The sequence below is a fragment of the Melanerpes formicivorus genome, unplaced genomic scaffold (assembly GCF_026170545.1).
Source record: "Melanerpes formicivorus ecotype bairdi unplaced genomic scaffold, bMelFor1.0.p_v2 SCAF_19, whole genome shotgun sequence".
NCBI lineage: Eukaryota > Metazoa > Chordata > Aves > Piciformes > Picidae > Melanerpes > Melanerpes formicivorus.
In genome coordinates, this window is record NW_027142371.1 from 505,804 (window position 1) to 532,384 (window position 26,581).

A 26,581-nucleotide genomic window follows, 5' to 3' on the forward strand; every position below is an offset into this window, starting at 1 on the left:
CTTGGTGATGATCAATGACAGGACAAGGGGCAATGGATGGAAGTTGCTGCACAGGAAGTTCCATGGACACATAAGGAATAAAATTTTCATGGTGAGGGTGGCAGAAGACTGGAACAGGCTGCCCAGGGGGGTTGTGGAGTCTCCTTCTCTGGAGATATTCAATGCCCACCAGGATGTGTTCCTGTGTGATCTGATGTAGGTGACCCTGCTCTGGCAGGGGGGTTGGACTGGATGAGCTTTTGTGGTCCCTTCCAGCCCCTAACAGTCTGTCATTCTGTCAAGAAGGTGAAAGCGCAGTGCCAGGGTTGAAGCTGAGAGGGGGGTGTTAGGAGCAGATGGGTGAAATAAAGTCAAGCACTGGGTGATGGCAGAAGTGGTGATGGACAGACACCCCTAAGGATGTCTGATGTCTGCAGACATCAGAAAATATCTTGAGAAAACTGAAACGGGGCTTCTAGCCCTGCTTCTACTCATCCCCTCTTTAACTGTGGTCCCAAACACCTCCAGGGTGGCAGCTGACTCTTGCTTCCTGTGTGTGTGCTGGGCACAACACATTCTGTTGCTTGAAACTGATAAAACATGACAAAAACACCAGAGCAATCCCCAGAAACGCGCTGGGGGCTCACATGAGGATGGACATGGCCAGGAGATCTCTTTATGGAGAAGCAGGAGAAGGTGGGAGCACCCTGGGGGTGTGCATTGAGCCCCCATCCCCGAGCCTGGCTGCGCTCTGCCGGGGGCTTTGGGTGTGATTTGCAAAACAATTGCCCCTTGGAGAAACGCTGGGGTGCAGGTCTGGTTGAAACGGAGCACAGCAGCCAGGCTGGAGGCAATGCTGCCACTCCAGCAGCATCTCCCCCCAAGGGACAGTCCTTCTGCCTCCCCAGAGTCCCTCAGGACAAGCGTCTGCTCCGAGCATCCCCAAACCCTCCGTCCTCCAGCCCATCTGCCGCTCAAATCCCCGCTCCCCGGCTGCGACGTCAGGACTGCTCCTGCTCCTCATTAGAGGTCACAGCCCCTGAGCAAAGATTAATCTGGTGCTTGTGCGAATTTATCTGCTTGAAAAGAGAAGGACAGGCTCTGACCTCACAGTCTGGAGACTGGTGGGGAGTTTACTGTCCCCTGAGCTGTCAAGCCAATTCCCTGCAGTACCAAGCTGTTGTTCTTGGCATCTGCTAGGCAGAAAAGACCACGAAACACCCCAAATATCTGTTTGTTTTAAAAGGTAAATATTAATTTCAGGATGCTGTTTACATAAGCAGACTCTTCAGGCTTGAAGTCATTGCCTTTTGCTACTTGTCACATGGTATTAGTGTGTATTTAACATTTATTTAAGTCTGCTTGGTCCTGCTCGTGCCAGATGGCAGGCAGCCTGCGTGGCTAGGCACAGGCTCAGCCGACTGCTGCTCTGAAGTGAGAAAAGGGGGAGGTATGAGGCTGAGGAGGGAAATGTTTGAGCAGTTTTGTGCCTGCAGGTCCCCAAATGGCATGGATGCACACAGGGTCTCTGGTGTCTCCAAGGCTGGGTGGTGTCTCTGCCCCCAGAGCTGGGCAGAAGCCAAAAGCAAGGCAACCTGGAAAGCATCATCCTCTGACAGCTCCAGACCAGCGCAGGGGCTGGGCTTTCCTCAGCTCTTGGCCATGCACCTGAACCAGAGCAGGGGCTAACAACTCTGATGGCTGGACCAAATGATCTTAAAGGTCTTTTCCAATCAAAACAGTTCTGTGATTCTAACTTGCCTTTGACTCACTGGCTTTCAGCACCTTAGCCTGATCCTGCCTGGTACCGAGCTCGCTCTGTGCGTATGGGGAGCAGGTCTGTGGAGCCTGGCAGGGAGCAGCCCTGCAGAGTCCACCGTGCACCACACAGGAAACCAAGAGCTGAAACCTTGAGCTGCAGAACTGTGTGGGTGCTTGGTCAGCCAGTGACCTGGAGGAGCAGATGACATGAGAGAGGACCTGCTTGCTCTCTCCTGAGATTCTTAATGGTGAAGTTCTTTACCTCAGAGGAGAACTGAGACATCCTGCAAAGTGATGCACATCCCCAGTGCACAACCCTGACCCCTCAATGCTCACACAGCTCTATTCTGTCCCTCCAGCATTTTACTTTCCCAGCACAGGACATTTTGTGGGTGCTGAAGCACTGATGGTGTCACTGCTTTCCCAGATAATAAAGAAATGCAGCCAGATGGCCTTTGGAAAACAAATGTCATATTCAAGACAGAATCACCATCTTTATGGCTGCAGCAGGCCCCCATCAGCCTGAAAATACAACAGAGGAAGATCTGAGATGGCTTCAGGGACAGGATTACAGTGTGTAAGCTGGGCTGGACAATCTCAGGTTCAAATATTGATGTTTGAAGAAAGGAACCTGTGTGACAAACAATGTTCCCAGATTTTATCACAGAATTACTGCCTGTTTGGGCTCTACAGCTGCTGTACACTCTGCCTCCCACCTGGAGAACAGGTCTCATCCCTGCCCTCATTTCCTCCAGGGTCTTGCTTACTCCTCCTCCCAGCAGCAGCCTGCCTCTGCGGGCGGCGCTGCCCTGCCTCCCTGTGCTTGTATGCTGCCAGGAGAAACACTGCCCAGCCCCTGGCACTGACCTTGGGAAACTCCACCAAGCTCCAGACCTGCCCTTCTGGCACCCCGTGCTCTGCTCTCCTTGCCCATGTTGATGATGCCTGTCCTAAATTTTCCACTTTGCCTTGCTTTGCAAAGCAGTTCCCAGCAAAGGAAGCAGGCAGGTTACTCTGCCATGACCTGCCCTGGGAGATAACTCCTTTATCTCATTTCCCACTCACTTTTAGGACAGGAATTAGTCTTTCTTCAGCATTTTTTGAGAGCTGAACACGCCTGTGAGATGAGAGATTTCCAAACACTGTTCCCTCTTCCTCTGGTGTTCTCTGTCCTTTGATCAATCCTGGTAATCCTTGCCTCCTCTGAAGAGGAAATGGGAGGACTGAGCCAGTGTGGGTGCTGGGAGGGGACAGCAAAGAGCTGAGGAAGAGACAGGACAAGGCTGAAGGGGCTGAGCAAGAATGGTCATAAATCTTTGCCTAAGAGACCTTATTCCAGCCCTGGGCCATGGTCATCAGCAGAGACCTCCCCCAGCCTGGGAGTTCAGCATCCCTCAGCCTCCTCTTAATATGTGTCTGCAGAGAGGCAACCAACCTTCAGCTGCTCTCAGCTACCTCACTGGCTGCAGGGACAGAGTCTGGAGAGATACTGAAGCATTCCAGACCTGCTGGTGAGCTACATTGCTCCATACCCTGCTGTGTACAGGTTCACACAAACCCACACTCTGGAAGAACAGGAGCATGGTTGCAAAGTTCTGCTCCCAGAGACTGAGCTTCCCACCTGCAGCCACCTTTGTCATGTTGGTGGACAGGGAGAATCAAGGTCATGCAAAGATTTCCTTTGGTAGGACCTTTGCAGGAGGTGGAGCAGAAGCTGGAAGGAGGAGAGCGAATGAAAGAGGATCAGACTCAGATGATGCTTTATACTAGTAGTTGGGTGGTGGTGAGGGTGAGGGAGGTTTAGGCCAGATGTTAGGAAAAAGTTCTTCACAGAAAGAGAGTTTGACCATTGGAATGTGCTGCCCAGGGAGGTGGTGGAATCACCATCACTGGAGGTGTTCAAGTGGAGACTGGATGTGGCACTTGGTGCCATGGTTTAGTTTATTAGATGGTGTTGGGTGATAGGTTGGACTTGATGATCTGGAAGGTCTTTTCCAACCTGGTTAATTCTATTCTATTCTATTCTATTCTATTCTATTCTATTCTATTCTATTCTATTCTATTCTATTCTATTCTATTCTATTCTATTCTATTCTATTCTATTCCATTCCATTCCATTCCATTCCATTCCATTCCATTCTATTCTATTCTATTCTATTCTATTCTATTCTATTCTATTCTATTCTATTCTATTCTATCCTATCCTATCCTATCCTATCCTATCCTATCCTATTCTAACAAGGAGAACTGGAAAAACCCATCTTCAGAGCACAGCTTGCTCAGAGTGACATGAGCTGTGGCGTGGGATGCTGGCAAACAAGTAGAGCAGATGTTAAGTACCTGCTGAGCCAGCCAGCGCCGCTTCCCATGCACCAGAGAAGTACACCTTGGAAAGTCAACCACAACTTGACTCTTTGTGTGGTGTGCTGTTAATTGTGCTAAAGATGATGGGAGCCTTTCCTAGCTTGTGCAGTGCAGGTATGTGTGTGTGGGTTGTTTTCCTGGCCATGGATGTACCACCTGTACATCTGTGCTTACAGTCCTAACAGTTCTGCTTGCAAAGCTGTGGGTGCTCAGCTGGGACTGGGTCTGGAGCAGCTCTCCTATGAAGACAGGCTGAAAGAATTGGAACTGTTCAGCCTGGAGAAGAGAAGGCTCTGGGGACACCTGAGAGCTACATTTGAGTATCTGAAGGAGACCTACAGGAAGGTTGTGGAGGGGCTCATTAGAGGGGCTTGTAGTGATAGGATGAGAGGCAATGGTTTGAAAATGGAGCACAGGAGATTTAGGTTGGACATTAGGAGTACTATGAAGGTAGTGAAATACTGGAAGAGGTTGCCCAGGGATGCAGTTGAGGCTCTGTCCCTAGAGACATTCAAGGTGAGACTTGATGTGGCCCTGGGCAGACTGATCTAGTTGGTGTCCCTGCTACCTGCAGGGGGGTTGGACAAGATGACCTTTGAGGGTCTCTTCCAACCCAGTGCAATCTGTGAATCTGTAGATCTGTGATATATGAAGGCCAATGGCATCCTGGGATGCATTAAAAGGAGTGTGGCCAGCAGTTTCAGTTAGGTTCTCCTCCCCCTCTACTCGTCCCTGGTGAGGACTCTCCTGGAGTGCTGTGTCCAGTTCTGGGCTACCCAGCTCAAGGACAAAGAGCTACTAGAGAGAGCCCAGCACAGGGGCCCTGAGATGCTGAGGCGACTGGAACAGCTCTCATCTGAGGAGAGGCTGAGAGAGCTGGGGCTGGATAGCCTGGAGGAGGTTGAGGGGGATGTCATCAATGCTGACAAATATCTAAGGGGTGGGTGTCAAGGAGATGGGGCCAGGTTCTTCTCAGTGTTCCCCAGTGACAGGACAAGAGGTAATGGACATTAAATTTGAACATAGGAAGTTCCATCTAAACCTGAGAAGGAAATTCTGTATTTTGAGGGTGGCAGAGCACTGGAGCAGGCTGCCCAGAGTCTTGGTGGAGTCTCCATCCCTGTAGACTTTCAATGCCCACCTGGATGTGTTCCTATGTGACCTGCCCTGGGTGATCCTGCTCTGGCAGGGGTTTGGTCCCTTCCAATCCCTACCATCCTGTGACTCTGTGTATATTCAGACACATGTGTCTGCCTCTCTGGGCTGCCTGTCCCCACATGCTGCACTGGGCTGAGGAGTCTTCTTTTTCTTGTCCCCAAGAGAGCAGGTGTAAACAATAAACAAGGTTCCAAATCAAGTTCATGTGCCCATAGAGCTGCTTCTCTCTCACACAAGCCTGTTTCAAGGACATGCAGAAACATCAGCTGAGGGAACAGGTGTTGCTCAGCTGGAGACAGGACATACATCCATTCTCATAAAGGCTGGGTGGATTTTTTTCCCTCAGAGCAAATACGCTCTGCTCTGTGTACCAATGCATGACAGAGTGAAAGCTGCAACTGACCCCCTCCTTTGATGGCTGCTGATCATCTCCAACCTCTACCCCAGCTCCAGAGAGCACAAGACAAGCTCAGCTCACTGTATGGCTTCAGATCTGGGGGGCTGGGGAATGGGTGCTCCCCACAGGGCACAGGCTACAGCAGCCTGTGTCTCAGGGTGACATGGAGCCCCTGCTTGCAGAGGATCTGGAGCTCGTCCTCCCTACAGGACCATGCCCCACCTCTTGCCCACAACCCTGGCACAACTCATCTCAGGTCTCCTGAGAAAGAGCATGGAGAGTCTGGTCCCTGCTCACACCTCTTCATCTCTGTAGAAGACACTTCCTGAAGGAGTGGCAGGATGGCCATGGTTAAAACATGAGCTTGCTTCGGTGGGGAAGTGACATGGAAATGTCCCCAAAGCTGCTGCCCTGAGCCCCCACATCTTTCACTGGCATTGAGGTCTGCAAGATCAAGCCCTGTATGTACCCTGTCCTGGTACTTTGCAGGTATTCTGGGTGTTACCCAGAACAATCCTCTCCTCTTTGGGGGTTCCCTCTTTAGAAACAAAACAGCAATGCAGATCCTGTGAGGGAGCTGCTCTGTGCACTGTGGCTTTTACCTTGGCCAGCACCAAAGTTGTTGGACAGAAAGGGAGATGAAAATATATTAGGTCTTCCCTTGAAGCTTCCTCCATCACAGTGCTCTGTTCTGTGGTCCCAGCCCTCCCTCACCTCCTCCTCATTCTGAGCAATGATACTTCACACCAGGGCTTCCATCCCTGGTGTCCTGGTGCCCAGGAAAGACAGGACACAGAGCAGTGCAGCAACAGCCCCACACTGTCAGCACAGCAGCTTCCATCTTCTCCTCCACACCCAGACACATGGAAGGCTCCAGCATGGGTGACCCTTGGGGAGATGCCAGGCTGTGGCTGGGGGGCACAGCCAGGTGACTTGGGGAGCTGCTCCCATCGTGTTGGTGAAGCCTCTCACAGAGCTCATCCTACCAGGCTCTCCTAGAGGCTTCACAAGCTTTGGAGACCAGCTTGCATTGAATCAAAGCCCTTATCAGCACCCCACACAACACCCCACACAACAACACCGTTGTAAATTTGGCCACAGCAAAGCTGTGGATGACAGGAGATGAAGTGGTGGTAAACACAGGCCAGAGCCAAGCTGCTGCCAGCAGAGCAGGAGATAAGAGTCGTGCAGGGAATGCAGGACAGGATGGCCCAGGGAAGTGCTGGTGCCTTGCAAGGAGAGGAGACAAAGCCACAAAGTTAAAGCAAGGACAATGGGACTAGATGAATGCTCCTGTCATTTCAGCCCAAATTTGGATCTGCTCCATCATGGGACATCTGGACCCAGGAGATGCCTGTTCCTGGCCAGCTAACTCAAATCAAGCCTGGTGAGGCACTGATTGCCCAGAGAAGTTGTTCATGGTTGGATGGGGCATTGAGCAACACCAATTAGCACAAGGTGTCCCTGAAGTGGGACTAATTGATCTCCAAAGGTCCTTTTCAACCCAAATCACTCCACAGTTCTCCATCCCACTGGTCCTGCAGCTCGTGAAACATCATTTGAGACATCCTCTTGAAACATTTTCCCCTGTACACAGCACTGGTGAGGCCACACCTTGAATACTGAGTTCAGTTTGGGGCCATACATTCCAAGAAGGACATGGAGGTGCTGGAGCAGGTCCAGAGAAAGGTAATGAAGCTGGTGAAGGGTCTGGAGAACAGGTCTGGTGAGGAGCAGCTGAGGAAGTTGAGGGTGTTTAGTCTGGAGGAGGCCAAGGGGAGACCTTCTGGCAGCGAGGTGGGGGGTTGGTCTCTTCTCCCAAGTAACAAGTGATAGGACAAGAAAGAATGGCCTCTGGTTGCCCCAGGGGAGGTTCAGGTTGCAGGGTCTTCCTGAAAAGGGTTGTCAAGGCCTGGAACAGGCTGTCCAGGGTAGTGCTGGAATCCCCATGCCTGGAAGGGTGTAGGAGTGGTGCTGAGGGACATGGTTCAGTGGTGACTGGGCAGGGCTGGGTTAATGGTTGAACCTGATGATCTTAAGAGCCTTTTCCAACCTAAAAGTTCTGATGATCTGATGGCCCTCCAGGCCAACCTGGCCACCTATCAAAAGCACCCCCTCGAGGCATGGGGCTGCAGTTGAACTGTGGGAAATGTCAGGAAGCAGCTGTGACACTTTGGTTACAACAGCTGAGGCTCCAGCACTGGGGCTCAGGCACTGGGACAGCCCAGCCAGGGCTGGGGCTCAGGCACAGGACAGTCCAGCCAGCGCTGGGGCTCAGGCACTGGAAGAGCCCAGCCAGGGCTGGGGCTCAGGGACCTGCACACCCTGTCCAGCTCTGGGGACAAGGCACTGGGACAGCCCAGCCAGGGCTGGGGCTCAGGGACCTGCACACCCTGTCCAGCTCTGGGGACAAGGCACTGGGACAGCCCAGCCAGGGCTGGGGACAAGGCACTGGAAGGGCCCAGCCAGGGCTGGGGACAAGGCACAGGGACAGCCCAGCCACGGCTGGGGCTCAGGCACAGGACAGCCCAGCCAGGGCTGGGGCTCAGGCACTGGGACAGCCCAGCCAGGGCTGGGGACAAGGCACTGGAAGGGCCCAGCCAGGGCTGGGGCTCAGGCACTGGGACAGCCCAGCCAGGGCTGGGGACAAGGCACTGGAAGAGCCCAGCCAGGGCTGGGGCTCAGGGACCTGCACACCCTGTCCAGCTCTGGGGACAAGGCACTGGGACAGCCCAGCCAGGGCTGGGGCTCAGGGACCTGCACACCCTGTCCAGCTCTGGGGACAAGGCACTGGAAGAGGCCAGCCAGCGCTGGGGCTCAGGGACCTGCACACCCTGTCCAGCACTGGGGACAAGGCACTGGAAGAGGCCAGACAGCACCCCCAAGGGCCGCAGCCCAGCCCGAGGCCTCTGTCCCCGCTGAGCATCTCCTGGTCCGTGGGCAGCGCTCGGCGCAGGGGGAGCGAAGCGGCGAGGCCACACGCCGTCACTCGGCCAGCGCTCGTCACTGAACTCCGCTGCCCGGCGTCGCCCCTGCCCCCCACGCCCGGTGGCGGCCGCCCGGCAGAGGCCTGGTCGGGGCGGGCCGGGTAGGCCGCGCCCCCGGCAGCGTCACGGCGAAGGGCCGGGCCGGGCCGGGCCGCTGGGGCCGCGGCGGGGAGCGGGAGGAGGCGCCGAGGAGCCGGGCGATGGTGGGGATCCCGAGCGGCTGCCAGTGTAAGAGCCGCGGCGCGGGGGAGAGGCGCCGGCCCGCTCGGCGCCGCTCGGACGGGGGCGAAGGGCCTAAGCGGGGCCGGGGCCGGGCGGGCGGCTGCGGGGCCGCCTCGGCCTGGCCGGGCCTCGAGGGGCGGGGGGCGGTGCGGCCGGAGGCGGAGATGGGGGGGGGGAGGGGGGCAGCGCTGGTGCCGGCCCCGCCGCCAGGCTCAGCCCCCCACGGGCCTGCCCTGCCCGGGGCGGGGAGGGTGCAGGGAGGGGAGCTGCGCCCTGCTCGGTTGTGGCAGGAGCACACGTGTGGCTGAAAATGTCTGAAACACGCCTTCGGCGGGGGGGCTGCGCCTCAGCCTGCGCTTGGGTGCCCTCAAAGCGCTCAGCCAGGAGCAGCCCTTGGCACCTCCACCGGGAGGAGGCTGTGCAGGGAGGTGGTGGCACGGTGCCTGGAGGTGTTCAAGAAAGCTGCGGGCTCGGCACTCTGGGACCTGTCTTAATGGCCACGGTGCTGTTGGGTTAGACTCGATGATCCTGGAGGTCTTTTCCAGCCGAAAGCCACTTGGTGCCATGGTCTAGTCATGGGGTCTGTGTTGATAGGTTGGACTCGATGATCCTCGAGGTCCTTTCTAACCTAAGTTATACTGTGATACTGTGATTCCGTAGCTGAGCACCAGCTCAGCAGCATCCCCGAGGGATGCCCCACTGGGTTCAGTTTGAATTTCCAGGCTGGCAGGGGTTTTGTGACATACAGCCCAGGGCAGGGCTGATGTCTGCAGCCCCCTGAGAGTCACTCTAGTGCTTGGCCGGGAGCAGGTCGGTGGGGTTGGCAGTGGCCAGCCCCATCAGGTGTGCTGACCAGGCACGTGTGTGTAGGTGAAGCCTGTGCAGCATCCTCTGCTCTTCGGGGTTGGGGAGATGAATAACTGGAGATCTGTCTTCCTTAGTTTCTCAAAACAGGAGGTTTGTTTCCAGAAGAGTTGCACGTTCTGAAAGCAGTGAGGTCAGCAGGGGAGCACATTGCTGCTGCCCACAAGCAGGGTGGATGGTTAGCCCGTGTCTCTCACCAGACTAACCTCTTGATTATTTTTGTTACCTGCGCCTGTCTGCAGGGTATTTGTTTATCCACAGCTGGGAATGGACTGTGAGCCATCCTGGGCTGAGGAGGGAGGTGCTGGATGGAGCCATGGTGTTGGTGGGTAGAGGCTATTCCCAGAGAGGCTGTGTAGTCTCCTCTGGAGACATTCAAAACCCACCTGGATGTGTTCCTGTGTGACCTGCTCTAGGTGATCCTTCTCTGGCAGGGGGGATGGACTGGATGATCTTTTGAGGTCCCTTCCAACCCCCACCATTCTGTGATTTACACAGGGGCTGGATCATGCCCCGAGGTGGTTGTCGGTAAGTCATAGTCCAGTGAAGGGAGAAAAGCAGTTAAAAGCACATGTCAAAGCGCAGGAAATGAGGGAATTTTACAATGAGGTGATTGCTTGTAGGGAAGCAGGGTAAGGACAGAGGCTGCCCCTAATGTGGAAACCACCCTGGAAGCTGTTTTCCCGATATGGAGAAGGAATTAGCAAGTGAGGGAAGCTGGAGAGGCTGGGTGGCTGTTTTATCCTGCTGCTTCTTGCAGAATGTGTGGAGATGTTTGGAGTGAGGTTGTTATGCCTTCAGGCAGTCACAAATACTGAAGTCTGTCAAAGAATGTGGACTCAAACAGCCGGTGGCCCAGGTGGCTGCGACAGGAGGAGGGCGCAGTGGTGGGCAAGCTGTGTGAGCATCCACGTGGGTTTGCAGAACTCTGGTACCTGGTTGACAGCCTCCTAATCTCATTGCCAGGGAGGGCTCTTCATTGTGCCTGCCTTGAAGAAAAAGTCCCGCAGAAGGAGCCTGGGTGAGATCATCTCCATTACCCTTGCTGTCCAAAAGTCAGCCCTCTGTGCCTGATCTTCTTTCTCCCTTTGCAGTTGCAGCAGGCACTTCTGAGGGTGATTCATCTCACCAGGCTTGAACACCTCTGTCTGGATGAGACAAATTATGGGCTGGAGGTGCCTGGGCTTTTTCATTGACTGCAAAGGGATTTCAGGATAACTGGCTTAGGCCTTGGCAAAGAGGGATTAGATGAAACACATCCCACCCAGTGTGTCTGCTCATGGTGTAGCTTGATGGTGTTTGCAGAGGCAGATCAGACTCCTGGTTTCTTTTAGACTGAGCGCTGGGATGAGAGACAGGCCTTTGAAATCCTGCTCTAAAAGGGATTTAAACTGAAGCTAAGGGAGACCTCGATCTTGTAGCAAAAACCTAGGTTCAGGGAGGTGTGTGAGACCAGTACCTCTCTCCTTTGTGACTCTCTCTGCAACCTTGGGCAAGTTGCTGAATGTTTCTCTGGATGGTGGCAGGAACACATGTACCTGTATGTGTAGCCACTTGATTTGGCAATATTAAACCATGGCTGAGATTAGGGCTTTTCATCTGGGTCCTGTTGACAGAACTGAGCCAGGAAGCAGCTCAGCTGCACTGACCCTATGCCAGCAGGTACTGCAAGGCTACAGGCCCCTGGATAGAGAGGGTGACAGGCACCTGGGATACTTTGTACAACTCAGTGGCAGCTAAAGCATCATTTTGCTACCTTTAGTGTGTCTGTGACTCAGCATCTGCTGGTGAAGTGCTAATGGTAGCCCTGGTGAGCATGAAAAAATTCTTTACTGGAAGAGTGGCCTGGCACTGGCACAGGCTGCCCAGGGAGGTGGTTGAACCCCTGTCCCTGGAGGTGTTAGGTAGTACATAAACATGGTGCTTTGGGGCATGACTTAGTGGGCATGGTGGTGTTGGGTTCATGGCTGGACTTGATGATCTCAGAGGTCTACCATTATGATTCTATAGTTGTGAAAGTGTAGCAGTGGCCTTTTTTTGTATCCCTATGCATGCCATAAAACAGTGGGACTAATGCTGGGTGTATCCTTGCAGCATCACTGCTGCTCTTCTCCACATGGGCTCACTGGACACACACTTTGTTAGCCTCTATACAAACTTCTCCTCCCAGCTAAACACATCTGGATTTTTTAATCCTCATGATCTCTTGGCAAGAGGTCTGTCCCTTCCTGTTAGGGCACCTAGTTGCTGTAGCAGCAGGTTCCTCCAAGCATATCACCTGGGATGCTCCCACCTGGCTTTTGTGGGCATTTTTATCAGGACCTTTCTGACAAAGGAGGAGGAGAAGGAGGTATGGAATCCCAGAGGAAAGAAAACTGGGAGGCTGTACATGGTTGGTTCGATTCTGGGCACTATAGCATAAGAAAGACATTGAGGTCCCAGAGGGTGTCCAGAAAAGAACAGTGAAGCTGGTGGAGGAGTTTGGAGGCACCATGCAAGCAGCAGCTGAGGTTCTTTGCTCTGGGGAAGAGCAGGCTGAGGGGAGACCTCTTTGCTCTCTACAGCTCCCTGAAAGGAGGTTGCAGGGAGATGGGGGGTTGATCTCTTCTCTCAAGTAACCAGCAATAGGATGAGACAAAATGGGCTTAAGTGTTGTCAGGGGAGGTTTAGGTTGGATAGAAGGAAAAATTTCTTTGCTGCAGGAGTGGTGAGGGATTGGAACAGGCTGCCCAGGGAGGTGGTGGAGTCACTGTCCCTGTAGGTGTCCAAGAAGCTGTAGATGTGGTGCTTCAGTGTATAGTTTAGTGGTCATGGTAGTTGGGTTATGGTTGGACTCGATGATCTTAAAGGTCTTTTCCAACCTTAACGATTGAGTGATTTGTGATCCCACGTGTGGGTAGGCTGATCTGGCTAGGAATGCTTGGGGAGGGAGTCGCAGGCACTGGTGAGGCCGGGCTTGTGTCAGCAGCTTGGCAGCGCTGGGGAGCGGATCCAGAGACCCTCCCTGAGGCCTACCCTTCCAGCTGAGACTCTTCAGCTGCCTTATCAGGAGCGGTGAGCGCAGGAATGCTTGGCCTAACAGCTCCTGACATCCTGGCTGCCCTTTGTGTCCGATGGGCAACAGGTTATTTGCTTTGTACTTCTAAGCTGCGGTGCCTGCTGCCTGCAGAGCCTCTTTGCATCTGACTGGAGGTGCTTGAGCAGCTGGAGCTGGAAGAAGGGCTGCACTGGGGGGTACATCTGTTTGGGCACACGTGGTCCTGTGCTGGCAAACACTTGTGGCTGATCCCTCGGAGCAGGGTCAGCTTTCTTTTCTTACTGAATACTGTGGGATGCAACATTCTGTAGCCGATATTCTTGGAAACAAAACATTTCAGTGGGTCTTGGTGAAGCAGAAACTCGCTTTTTGAAAGGACGGAGGTGTCTCAGCCTGCGGCATTTCCAGGTGCAGATGAGATTAATTTGCTTATCTTCGGTGCTGGCAGGTAATCGCCTGTGCAGGGGAGGTGCTGCAGTCAGGATGTTAAAGCACAAAAGAAGTCAAATGGCTCCCATGTTCCTCCCCCACTGTGCAGGCTCTTTTGCATTTAAACACCCTGTCTAGCAGCATTGCAGGCAGGAACCTCCCCTCCTCCTCCTCCTCCTCCTCCTCGATTAGCTTTGGTGGGGGCCAAGAAGTCAACTTGATGAGTTGTGACTGCAAAGTGCTGAACTTCGGAGGGGAGATGAATTTCCCACCCCCCAAACCCTGAAACGTTTGGAGGCCTGGCGGCGTGTCCGTGGGTCAGTAATGGGCTTTATCTTCTGACATCATGAGGCTCGCTGACATTTGGAGCTTAGAAACAATAACTCGCCTTATCCCTCGTCATGTTTTTCTAATTAAAGACAAAGCTTGGTAAATATTTTTTAAATGATTGAATTTCCCCAGTATGGAAAACACATGTTGGGAGTCGAGCTGCCTGCTCCCCGTGTGCTTTTTCCCACCGCGGCCCTGGCAGCGCCCGGCTGCAAACGCAGCTTGGGAGCTGGGGGTGACAGGTTTATCAGGGATGATGGGCAAGGATTTATAAACCGGGAGGGGATTGACTTTGCTCTCCTCCACCCCCACCCCCCGCCCCCTTCTCGCCCCCTTTCTCGCCCCCCTACCCCCCATCTCAGAAATAGGAAATTGGGATCACATTAAACCCTAATTGGTTTGGCTCCAGCGCTCGTTCGGTGGCTGCCAAATAGTTAATTTATTGCGTGAGAGTTTGGCCATGTGTTGAGAGGCAAATTTGCTTGAAGCAAGAGAGCTTTGTGAACTGTACATGCATCCCCCTGCCAGGGCCTGTTTACAGCAGCACCGAGGTGCTTTCCATCCCTAGCCAGCCCAGCAGGACGCTGCTGTGGGGCTGCCCTCCTGCCTCCCTCGCGACCCTGGCCAAAACCCTTCCAGGAGTAGTTGCCTAAAAGAGCTTAAAGTGGTTTGAGCTGGCCTTGGCGATCGGCGTTTGGAAACTGCCAGCTAGATAAGACGTGGGAGGCTCTCCAGAGAATAAATGCATCTGTTTGGGAGATAACAGCAGGCCTGGGCTGTCACCACGGAGCAGGGCCAGGTGGGGAGTCCCCGGGGGTGGCAAGATGGCTTTTCCTGGATGATGTGAGGAGGGGCGGACGGGAAGCAGACATAATCTGGCTGGTTTCCCATGGCCCTGCAGAAGCCCTCCTTGTTCCTGCCCTTTTCTGTGAGGCTGGTGGCTGTTGAACATCCCAGATCTGTCATTGCTTGCTGTTGGATCCCAGGCCTCTGGTTGTGTTTGGCTCCTGTAAAGGTTTCTGTTCAGCCTGGAGAAGACTCCAGGGGGACCTTAGAGCTGCCTTCCAGTACCTGAAGGGAACCTACAGGAAGGCTGGAGAGGGACTTTTGATGAGGGTGTGTAGAGATAGCCCAAGGGGAATGGTTTGAAGCTGAGGGAGAGTAGGGTTAGAATGGATCTTAGGAAGAAGCTCTTCAGTAGGAGGCTGGTGAGACTCCTGAGCAGGCTGCCCAGGAAGATTGTAGATGCCTCTTCTCTGGAGGTGTTCTAGGCCAGGTTGGATGGGGACTTGAGCAGCCTGGGCTGATTAGAGGTATCCCTGCCTATGACACAGAGGTTGGAGTAAATGATCTCTGAGGCTTCTTCTGACCTAAGCCATTCTATGACTCTGTGATGACTCTGGAGGTTGGGCTCCAGCAGAAGGACTTGCATGGGCTTGAGGGACAAGCAGCCCTCACTTAGGCTCTCACCAGCGCTGCATTCCCCAGCGCTTGGAGGGGAGGTGTTGGGATTAAAGAGGACGCCGCCGCCCGAGTTAAAGACTCACTGCTAGCAGGGCTCCAGTTTTGGAGTCTGACTTGAAAGAGGCTGTGTAAGGAATAAATCCATGGCTGTGGCATTTTCTTTCATTTCTCACTGAGTTAAATAACAAACTTGGTGTTGGGGAGCTGCTTCCAGCTCCGAGGCGACAGAATTGCTGCCACTGCGCTCAGCGGCACCTTTCTGTGTCAGCTGCTGCTTCCATTGTCAGCTTGATACCTGAAGGCTCAATATTGTGACCCTTTAATTTTCAGCTGCTGAACTGTACCAGGAGAGTTGGCTAAAAGGGAAGAGCTCAGAGGGGAGTTTGAAATGGTTGTGCTGGGGGAGCAGTGTGTTTCTTTGGGTATTTCTTAAGTGCTGAGTGGTTAGGAGAAATTGATAGGTAGTAGCAATGCACTTCAGCAATACTTTTCCTTGCCTGGCTCTTGCTTCCTGGGATATAATAAAATCCATTTAGTTCTATTTAGGATTTCAGGCCCAATATAGTAATAGTTTTATTTGGATAATTGTGGCTGTTTTACCAGTAATCAGAACACTGAACACTTCCAGACCTACTGCAAAACCCAGGCTGTGTACTGGGGAGGGTGCAGGGTTGGCACAGCCAATGTTAGCTAGTTTTTTTCTTCAGGCAGTTAGAGACATCTGAACAATGCAAACAGCAGGACCAGGGCAGTGATTGTGCCCCTGTACTCAGTACTGGTGAGGGAACACCTTTAGTACTTGGGGTCACTTTTGGGCCTCTCACTCCAAGAAGGACATTGAGGGGCTGGAGTGTGTCCAGAGAAGGGCAACTGAGCTGCTGAAGGGTCTGGAAAACAGAGCTGGTGAGGAGCAGCTGGAGGAACTGGGGGTGTTCAGCCTGGAGAAAAGGAGGCTGAGGGTAGACCTTCTGGCTCTCTACAACTCCCTGAAAGGAGGTTGGAGTGACGTGGGGGTTGGTCTCTTTTTCCAAGTAACAAGTGATAGGACGAGAGGAAATTGCTTCAAGTTGCACCACAGGAGGTTTAGGTATTAGAAGAAACTTCCTTACTGAAAGGGTCTCAAGCACTGGCACAGGCTGCCCAGGGAAGTGGTTGAATCCCCATCCCTGGAGGCATTTGAAAGAGGTAGAGCTATGGTGCTGGGGGCATGGTTCAGCACCATGTTAGAATTAGATAAGGATTGGTCTGAATGATTTTAAAGGTGTTTTCCAAGCAAAACAATTCTATGATCCTGTGATCAGTTCAACAAAGAAGAGCCAGGATCAAGCCAAGCATCTTTGCAGGGAGGCAGATCCTGCCCAGGGCTGCTGCCCTGGGCCTGTGCCACCCTGGATTTGCCAGCCATGGCCTGGAGGTGCTAGAAGGGCTAGGTGGGGAAAATGAGACAAATTGGACAGGTACTGGAAACAAAGAGCACTGGTTTGTTTTGGAGAGAGCCTTTCATCCCAAGGTCGGGAGGCAGGTTGAACATCCATCAAGGAGCCGCTCCCCACTTGTGCATCTCCTGCTTCCTTTGAAATGCAGCCATCTCTGGGATGAGCTCCTCTAATTACTTTGAAGTAGATCGTCCTTGCACCACTTTTGGCAGGCAGAAGGGAGGAATGCTGCACTCCATCTCCAGTCAAAATAGGAGTCAACAACTGGGCTTTTTCTCACCCAGTGGATCTCTCTCCTCTGCCATTAAAGCCGAGTTGGATGGAAGCCTCCTGCCCATTTTGAACGCTCTGCAGCACACAGCCCCTGCTCAGGAGAAGCTTTAAAGCAGCAAATTCTAGCCAGAAATGTTCTGGCACTTTGCTTTCCTTCTGCTGTTGGCTTCCCTCTTCGCACTACAGATGCTAATGGATCACCTTCCCGTGGTAAGTAATGATCCAAGCCCTGCTTCACGTGGTGCTCAGAAACTCTTGTCGTCTTCAGAATGTTCTTGCAGAGATGCAGTCCCACTTCTGGACCTTCACAGATCACTGCAAAACTTTCAAGTTTAGCTTCAGACCACTTGTGTCAGCAGGAAAACCTACCTCCTGTTTGAGCCTGGGCATGTCTTTGAGGCTGCAGCAGACTTAGTGCCTCAGCTGGGTGCATGTGCAAGCTGATGCATCCAGGTTTCTTCCTCCTCCTTCATCAGTAGAAATTGTGTTAAACTTGATGTCCTTATTGGTAACTTGTCTGCTCCCAGAGACCACATTTCTTTTTGCCAGGAGATTTGCTTACAGGTGGAGAAAAAAGGCAGCAATCTGGGGAATGGTTTCCAGGGCAAAAAGAGTACAGCAAAATTGTGGCACCTACAAGGCACACTAGATCTGGGAGAGCATCACAGGGACCTTGCCAGGGTGCTGGGCCAGCTCATTTCAAGCAGACTGTCACCCAGAAAGGTCGGACCAGGTGACTTTTGGGGTCCCTTCCAACTTGGCATTCTGTGATTCTGTGAAACCATTCAGGGCTGTAAGATGGAGAAGCACAGGGAGAAATCCTTGGTCTTCTCTGTGCTGTCACCTGTGCATCCATTTCCCCAGCCAAGCCATGCCTCAGCTCTAAAGGTGTACAAGGAGGAGCAGGGTGAGAATTTCAAGACAGAGGCTGGTTCAAGAGCTTGTAAATGTGAGAGAGTAACAGGGACCCTGCAAGTGAGCATCATGCTAAACTGAATGTTTGGTGGACCCTCTGCATCCATTCAGTGACTCTTCAGGGTTGCAGCCTCCTGGTCCACATGAGTCTTCACTCTTCACTGGTGGGTGCCTTATTTCCTCCAGAGGCTGCTTTTCTGTGTGAAGGTGTGGCCTACCCTCCACATCTGGATATGCTCAGCACCCAAAAGTTAATCTGATGGAGTAAGGAAGAATGTTGGACAGCAACAGATAGCCCTCTTCTGGAAAGCTTGTGGTGAGGACCTAGCACAGAGAGCTGCAGAGGTGACCTGCACCTGTGTTGATTTTATCATTGCCATCCCTGCCACCCAAATCTGACAGCACCCACTTGGCCTGAGGAACCCCAGAATTGTTCCCAGGCACTTGTTCATCCGTTTTCTTCTTGACAGCTACAGGCTGGGCAGAGAGAGCCTTGAAAGCAGTCTTGAGGAGAAGGACTTGGGGGTGTCAGTTGATGAAGAGCTCCCTATGAGCCAGCAATGGTCCCTGGCAGCCAAGGAGGCAGCTGTGTGCTGGGCTGCATGCAAAGCAGCAAGAGCAACAGGACAGGAAGGGGATTCTGCCCCTTTGCTTTGCTTTGCTTTGCTAAGCCCCCACCTACAGCACTGCCTCCAGTTGTGGTGCCCCCAGCACAAGAAGGACCTGGGGCTACTGAAGTGGGTCCAGAGCAGGCCATGAAGATGATCAGAGGGCTGGAGAACTTCCCCTGTGGGAACAGGCTGGGGGAGTTGGTAGTGTTCAGCCTGGAGAAGGGAAGCCTTTGTGGAGACCTTAGAACAGCTTTCAGGGATCAGTCCTGGGACCAGGCTTGTTCAACATCTTTGTGGGTGCCAGGGACAGTGGCACTGAGTGCACCCTCAGCAAGGTTGCTGATGACACCAAGCTGTGTGGTGCAGCAGACAGCTGGAGGGAAGGGAGGCCATCCAGAGGGACCTGGGCAGTCTGGAGAGGTGGGCACAAGCCAACCTCATGAAGTTCAATAAGAGCAAGTGCAGGGTCCTGCATCTGGGTTGAGGCAATCCCAGGCACAAATACAGGCTGGGCAGTGACTGGCTGGAAAGCAGCCCTGAGGAGAGAGACTTGGGGGTGCTGGGGGAGGAGAAGCTCACCAGGAGCTCTCAGTGTGCACTTGCAGCCCAACCAGAGCCTGGGCTGCATCAGGAGAAGTGTGGCCAGCAGGGCAAGGGAGGTAATTCTCCCCCTCTGCGCAGCTCTGGTGAGACCTCACCTGGAGTACTGCCTCCAGTTCTGGAGCCCCTATTCCAAGAGGGATCTGGAGGTGCTGGAAGGTGTCCAGAGAAGGGCCACGAGGATGATCAGAGGGCTGGAGCACCTCTCCTGTGAGGACAGACTGAAGGAGTTGGGGCTGTTCAGTCTGGAGAAGAGAAGGCTCCCAGGTGACCTCATTGTGGCCTTCCAGGATCTGAAGGGGGCTACAGGAAGGCTGGGGAGGGACTGCTCAGGATCTCAGGTAGTGATAGGACTAGGGGGAATGGAATGAAGCTGGAGGTGGGGAGATTCAGGCTGGAGGTGAGGAGGAAGTTCTTCCCCATGAGAGTGGTGAAGCCCTGGAATGGGTTGTCCAGGGAGGTGGTTGAGGCCCTGTCCCTGGAGGTGTTTAAGCCCAGGCTGGCTGAGGCTCTGGCCAGGCTGATCTAGTGTGGAGTGTCTCTGCCCATGGCAGGGGGGTTGGAACTGGATGATCCTTGTGGTCCCTTCCAACCCTGACTGATACTATGATGATACTACTTCCAGTACCTGAAGGGAGCTACAGGAGAGCTGGGGAGGGGCTTTTGATAAGGGCTGGGAGTGACAGGATGAGGATGAGCTGGAAGAGGAGAGACTGAGACTGGAGATGAAGAAGTTCTTTCCAGTGAGGATGGTTAGACACTGGAACAGGTTGCCCAAGGAGGTTGTGGATGTCCCCTCTGTGGAGGTAGGTGTTGAAGGCCAGGCTGGCTGAGGCCTTGAGCAACCTGGGCTGGTGGGAGGCGTCCCTGCCCATGGCAGCGCTGTTGGAACTGGATGATCTTTAAGATCCCTTCCAACCCAAGTATGGGGGGGGAGAGTTGAACCATTCCACGACTCTGTGACTGGGCTTCTCTTGCTCAACAGACTGTGACTCTCCCTGTGCATTGATCTCAGACAGAGGGGAAATAAACCTCTTTGTGCCTGTGAGCAGGTAAATAACACTCAGAGCACACAAAACTATTGGGCTGGGGAGGTTTAGCTTTTTTCTTGCTTTGCTTGTTGCCAGTTGTATTTAAAAGTTAAGTCTTTTGAGTCCCTGCAGCTGCTGTGTTCATCAGCTTTTATTTCCCCTTTAATAATCACAGCACTGTCCCTTGAGCCCTGTACCTCTAATTGAGAAAGCTGAGTCTGAAATACAGGTAAGGGAATGAAATGTGGGTTATTTTTATGGTAAAACACATCTGGAGATTCAGCTCTTGAATGTTGTTTACCACAGCTCCTGTTTTCCTTGACCCTCTTGTCAGCAGTGAGGACTTTCCTGATGGTCAGATGAGCAAGGTCTGGTTAGGGCAGAATTCCTTGCCTTCAGTCTCACAGATAGCATCACAATAGTTTGGCTGGCATGGGATCTCTGCATTTCCCTGAGGATATCCTTGGTGATAAGGATTGCCTCAGTTCCCACCAGCACTGCACTTTTACTGTCCTGACAGTGCTCCTTCACTGGAAGGTGGCCCAGGAAGCCCTGGAGAACCTGGCAAGCACCACACAGAGCTGACCCTGCTTTAGGTGAACTCTGTGCAGATGTGAGCCAGCCACTGTCTAAGGCTCTAAAAGCCTCATTTGGTGAAACCCTGATGTTATTTCAGGAGTGTTTCCTCTGCTTGGTGACCTGTGAGTGAGCCCTGTTAGGAACAGCCACTGGAGAGGCCCTTCCCCATCGAACCACAGGGTGGTTTAGGTTGGAAGGGACCTTAAAGATCATCTTGTTCCACCCCTCCTGGCATGGGCAGGGACACCTTCCACTAGACCAGGCTGCTCAAGGCCTCATCCAACCTGGCTTTGAACACCTCCAAGGAAGGAATATCCACAACCTCTCTGGATAACCTGTGCCAGTGTCTCACCATCCTCTCTCTAAAGAATTTCTTCCCACTCTCCAATCTTCCAACCCAAAGCATTCTGTGATTTTATGACAGATCTGCCAGGATTTGAGATGTGTCACCAGCAGCACTGTCCAAATAGCTGCCCTGAGCAGAGATGCTCCTCCTCACACCTGTTTTATAACACAGGAGCAAAATATTTGGGGCATCCAAATAATTTATGTGCTGACAAACAGATTCTGGCAGCTGGAGTGTGAGTTTCCATCTCAGGAAGCTGTTGGCAGAGCTCTGGTAATTCCAGCCACTGATAGAGCACAGGGATGATCCCCTGCCATGGCTGCTTGTGTGGGGTCAGAGCAGTGCTGGTTTTTCTCAGCAGTGGGGTGTTTATTACTTGAGGGTAAAAGCCAGTGTTGAAATATCAATTCATTGGGTTCTTCCCTGGTGCCAGAGCAAGGTCTTGTGAGGGCAGCAGAGGAGAGTCTGAGGATTTCTAGACCATAGCACAAAGTGGGGTTTTACACCTAAGTGGTTAGGGGGGGCTTTCCCCACCCCCCACCCCCCTCCCCAACATCCTTCTGAAGTGATTTGGATTTGCTGGGTTGGCTGTGCATTGGGTAAGGAATTGGTTGGGTGGATGGTTCCAGAGAGTAGTGGTCAAGGGCTTGGTATCTGGTTGGAGTCAATGAAAAGTGATGTCCCTCAGGGGTCCTGACTAGGACCATTGCTGTTTAACATCATCATCAGTGACACAGACAGTGGAATTGAGTGAACCCTCAGCAGGTTTGCAGATGACACCCAGCTGAGTGGTGCAGTTGACACACCTGAGGAATGAGATCCCTCCAGAGGCACCTGGACAAACTTGGAAAGTGGGCCTGTGTGAACCTCATGAGGTTGAACAGGGCCAAGTGCAAGGTCTTGCAGCTGGGTTGGAGCAACCTCCAGTATCAGTCTAGGCTGAATGGGGCTGGAGAACAGCCCTGCAGAAAAGGACTTGGGGGTGTGGGGGGTGAAAAGCTGGAGATGAGCTGGCATTGTGAGCTCACAGCCCAGAACTAGCCATGGCCTGGGCTGATCCCCAGCAGTGTGGGCAGCAGGGGCAGGGAGGGGATTCTGCCCCTCTGCTGAGACCCCACCTGCAGTACTGGGGCAGCTCTGGAGTCCTCAGCACAGCACAGACATGGAGCTGTTGGAGGAGGGCCAGAGGAGGCCATAGCAGTGCTGGGAGGCCTGGAAGCCCTCTGCTGTGAGGCCAGGCTGAGAGAGCCTGGAGAAGAGGAGGCTCGGGGTGACCTCATTGCCCTCTACAAATACCTGAAGGGTGGTTGTAGCCAGGTGGGGGTTGGTCTCTTCTCCCAGGCAACCAGCACCAGAACAAGAGGACACAGTCTCAAGCTGCGCCAGGGGAGGTTTAGACTCAAGGTGAGGAGAAAGTTCTTCTCTGAGAGAGTCGTTCACCATTGGAATGTGCTGCCCAGGGAGGTGGTGGAGTCCCCATCCCTGGAGGTGTTCAAGAGGGGATTGGATGTGGCACTTGGTGCCATGGTCTAGTCATGAGGTCTGTGTTGATAGGTTGGACTCAATGATCCTCAAGGTCTCTTCCAACCTTAGTTATACTGAGGTCACCACTTCAACTGCAGCCCAGTTTGGCTTTGATGAAGTTCAGCAGCTGTTTGTTGGTCTGTGTGAGATCAGCTGGTGGGTTTGGTGCACTTCCTTGGGGACAGGTCAGCTGTGTCTCGCTGAGTCTCGTTTTTGGCATGCAGGAGGTGTGCCATGAGCTGCAGTTGGATGAGGTGGAGGTTGTGTTGCCTTCTTGCTCTTGCAGCAGGCAGAGCATGAGGCACTTTGCTGATGGGTGGCATGCAGATGTCGGTAGCCATGGGAAATTTGCCTCCAGCCTCATTAAAGGTTCGATGGTGTCTTGCAAACAAGCACAGGGGAGCTGCTCTCCTGCCTCCTATTCCATTACACAGCTTGAGACAGGCACATCCACAATTGGTTGCAGAGGTCCATCATCCTTGACTAAGGAATGCTTTATTAGGGCTTTTATGAAATTTGGATGCTTTGTCAAAGGTCCTTTTGTTTCCCCATTAAAGCAGGATTATCCCTCTGGGATTAGCTGTTCCACACGGGTCAGGAGGACAGCCACGCTCCATTTCACAGTGATCTTCTCCTGCCTGCAGAGCAGTACTGTGAAATGACTGAGTCAAAGGGCAGGCTGAGAACCCAGGAGACACAGGGATGCAGGTGCTCAGAAACAGGGCCCAAGAGGAGCTTTAACAAATGCCTGCATGATCAGACTTGACCCATGAACACGTGGAAGAATTGCAGCGGGCTGCACCTCCAGCACTTCTCAACCATTCAAGTGTCTCACCCCAGAGACTGCTGGTGGTAAACAGCCACTGTTGCTGGGCTGGACCTTAGGGAGTGAACTGACAGCTTTCCCATATGCTGAAACAAGCAGGCAAGGAAGACAAGGCTCATCTACATTCAATCCAAACTGACCTCCCAGGCTTGCTTGAACTAATTCCTGTCAGCCTGGCTTTGCAGGGTCTAATTTTTGTCCTCAAATTATCACCTTTCTTCCAAAAGTTTATTACCTCTGGTGTTTTTGGTTTGGTTTATTTTGGTCCCCTTATGACTCTGAATTAAGTTTGAGTCATCTAAAAATGACTGCTCAGTAACCAGAGGGCTGCTCCCACTGATGCTGTAGTGTCCAGATGTTTGGAGACCATTGGGAAGTGGGTTGGGCTGGGGTTTTGAAGTGCACTGTCTCCACAGCTGCAGTTGCATGTTCCTGTGTCCCTGATGGAAACATTGTCATCACTGAACAAAGCCTTGCAGCAAAATGGTGACAAGAGACACTCAAGCAGCTCTTCTAATCAGGGGAAATATATTATACTGCTGCTTGGGTGTAAAAGGTCTCCAAGAAGAAGAATGATCTCTTGGACTAGAATGCTGCTGAGACTGCAGAGGGGTGTTCTTTGAAATGGCTGCTGTACAAATCATAGAATCACAGGGGGTTGGAAAGGACCTCCAGAGATCATTGAGTCCAATCCCCCTGCCAAGGAAAGTTGACCTAAAGAAGGTCACACAGGAGCACATCCAGGCGGGTTTGGAATGTCTCCAGAGATGGAGACTCCACCACCTCTCTGAGCAGCCTGCTCCAGGGCTCTGTTACCCTTAAATTCAAGAAGTTCCTCCTCATGTTTAGATGGAACTTCTTATGGTCAAGTTTGTGCCCACTACCCCTTGTCCTGTCACTGGGCATTGTTGAAAAAGCCTGGTTCCATCCTCCTGGCACCCCCCCTTTAAATATTGATCAGCATTGATCTTAGGCAGCTCTTTTCCAGGCTAAAAAGTCCCAGTTCTCTCAGTGTTTCCTCACCAGGGAAATGTTCTGATTGCCTCATCATCTTTGTAACCTTTTGTTGTGCCCTCTCCAGCAAGTCCCTGTCCTTCTTGAACCATGGAGCCCAGAACTGGGCAACTCTACCTCATCAGAGAAAACCTCACCAGCAGCCCTGGTTGTGTTGGTGAAACCCAGGAGGTTCCACATAAACATAAGGAAAAAATTCATTTCAAGGGTGTCAGAGCCCTGGAGCAGGTTGCCTGGAGAGGTTGTGGAGTCTCTCTCTGAAGGCATTCCAAACCCATCTGGATGTGTTCCTGGATGATTTTGTTTAGGTGATCCTGCTCTAGCAGGAGGGTTGGACTGGGTGATCTTCAGAGGTCCTTGCCAACCCCCACCACTCTGTGATTTATAACCCAAGTAGGGCTGTAAGTAGGGCAGGAGCTGTTGTAACTCAGATCTCCCCCTGAGAGCAGGGCAGGGCTGCGGCAGGCCAGGTGTTGGCCTTTCACTGCAGCTGCTCCATCTGCAGAGCCAGGTGGAGATGGCCCCCACCGACAACAAAACACAGCTGGGAAGAGTTAAGAGCAGCCCCACAAGGTCCTGTTTCACCTGGGCAGAGCACACTGCCGAGCAGGATCGCCGCAGGTAAACATGGCCTCAGCTCAGTGGCAGCTCTGGGCAAGGTGCTGTGATGAAGAGGAAGGAAATGCGTGCTGGGGCTGGCTGATCTCTTCTTGTTCTCACTAGCACCACAGTTCAATGAGCTCTTCCCAGGATGCTGCCTTTCAACTGCCTGTGCCATCAGATCCAAGCCCCCTCTGGAGGAGCTTTGCTGCTGGATGGCTCTTTCTCATCTCCTGCTCCAGGTTTTTGTGATTGGGGTTTAAATTATCAACTTTCTTTCTTCCTTCTTTTCCCTGAGATCTAATCTTTTTATTAACTGATGGTGTAGAAAATCAAGACTGGGACAGCTGTTGAAGTTTCAAGTTCAGCATTGCAGAGGTTTAGACTGAAGATAATTTTTGGCCTCTTCCTCTTTGTCTCATGTGTATGTTAATTGCTTTCAACACACAGCCCTTTGACTCCTTGCTCTTGGTGGTTGTCTGAAGGTGTCTGTCCTGTGTGTGGGGTGGAACACCCCAGACTTACTTGATGTGGTGCTCTCAGCAACTGCTCTTTTCAGTCTGTTGGCGTATCTCCCTCTTCCATCCCTCTCAGGACACGTTGCCTACCGAGTCTGTAGGAGCAGGCAGAGGCAGGAGGTGCTGGGTGTGCACAAAGCTCACCCTGCTCCCTCCACTGCCACAGAGAGCTTGCCAGGAGAAGCAGAGAGTATGAACAGGTCTCACTTTCTCCTACATAGAAGTAAGTGATCTGATGACTCCTGTCCTCTTGCATAGGAATGGTGTGGTGTAAAGTGCACAGATCCAGTGCAGGCAGCTCTTCAGCAATGGTGTATTTCCCCTTAAGGACTTATGATGGAAAGTAAGCTTTGGGAACTTCACGTAGAATCATAGAGCAGTGGGGGTTAGAAAAGACCTCCAGAGACTTGGTCCACCCCCCTGCCAAAGCAGGGTCACCCAGGGCAGGTCACCCAGCAATGTGTCCCAGAGTGTCTGCTTTCCATCTCTCTGATCCTGTGGGGAATTTTGTTGTGAGTGCTGCTGACAAGCCCAGGGAGTGAGAGATGTGCATCTCTGGTTGAGGTGGGTCACCCTGAATCTGTGCTGGCTGCAGCTGAAAGCACTGGGTCCAGGCGTGGTGGTGGTGGAGGAGGAAGCTGATGCCTCCAGCAGTTGTGGACTTCATCCTTAGCTGGGTTGGTCTCAAGCTTCTGCAGGTTAAATCACAAGAGTTTATAGGGGTGGGGGGCTGGGATGTGTATTCTGTCACCCTGGTTTCCTTCAGCTCTCCTCTTGAGGGAGAAGCCAGCTGTCTTTGTTGAGACTTGATCTCTCTCTCTCTCCTTTACTGTGGAATGAGTTTGTTTCAGAGGAATTTTCTGATGGAATCATCCTCCTCTTGGAAAATGTCCATTGGTCAGGACAGAAACTTTCCCTGGGAGCAGTATGTGTTCAGGAGACGGGAAACCACCCTGAGGCTCTGTGATTGCATTTACTAAACTGTACAGCATGAGCTAACTAAATATTTACTGGTGTGAATGTGGTTCTTTGGCATCCTGGTGGAGGGCAGGCTGCTTGACCTCTGGTTGTCCTGGTGTCTCCATGTCCTCTCTAATTTCTCTTTCAGGTTTTTTTTATAACCATATGGAAGGAAAAGATCTTAAGTCCAGGTTTCACAAGCTGAAACTCGTTCTGTCCAGGCCTCCTGCTTGCTGAAGACAATAAATGATGTCCTCAAGTCGAGGTTTAGCCATTGGAAGTTTTACTGTCGGGCAGTGCAGCTTTTCTGCACAGGGAAGCCGCCGTGAAATCCCTGTGTGAAGCTGCAGCGTTGC

The 26,581-nt window shown here is 52.7% G+C and overlaps 1 protein-coding gene across 2 annotated transcripts in view; it reads left to right on the top strand.

Moving 5' to 3' along the window:
• The first annotated feature begins 8,796 nt into the window (after positions 1-8,796).
• The window catches only part of CBFA2T2 (CBFA2/RUNX1 partner transcriptional co-repressor 2), an 85,656-nt gene continuing 67,871 nt past the window's right edge, over positions 8,797-26,581 (top strand). For both annotated transcript variants that reach the window (XM_068149745.1, XM_068149744.1), the window contains exon 1: positions 8,797-8,874. In XM_068149745.1, coding sequence (XP_068005846.1) covers positions 8,847-8,874 — 28 coding nt within the window. In that variant the 5' untranslated portion in view covers positions 8,797-8,846. The remainder of the gene's footprint in view (positions 8,875-26,581) is intronic.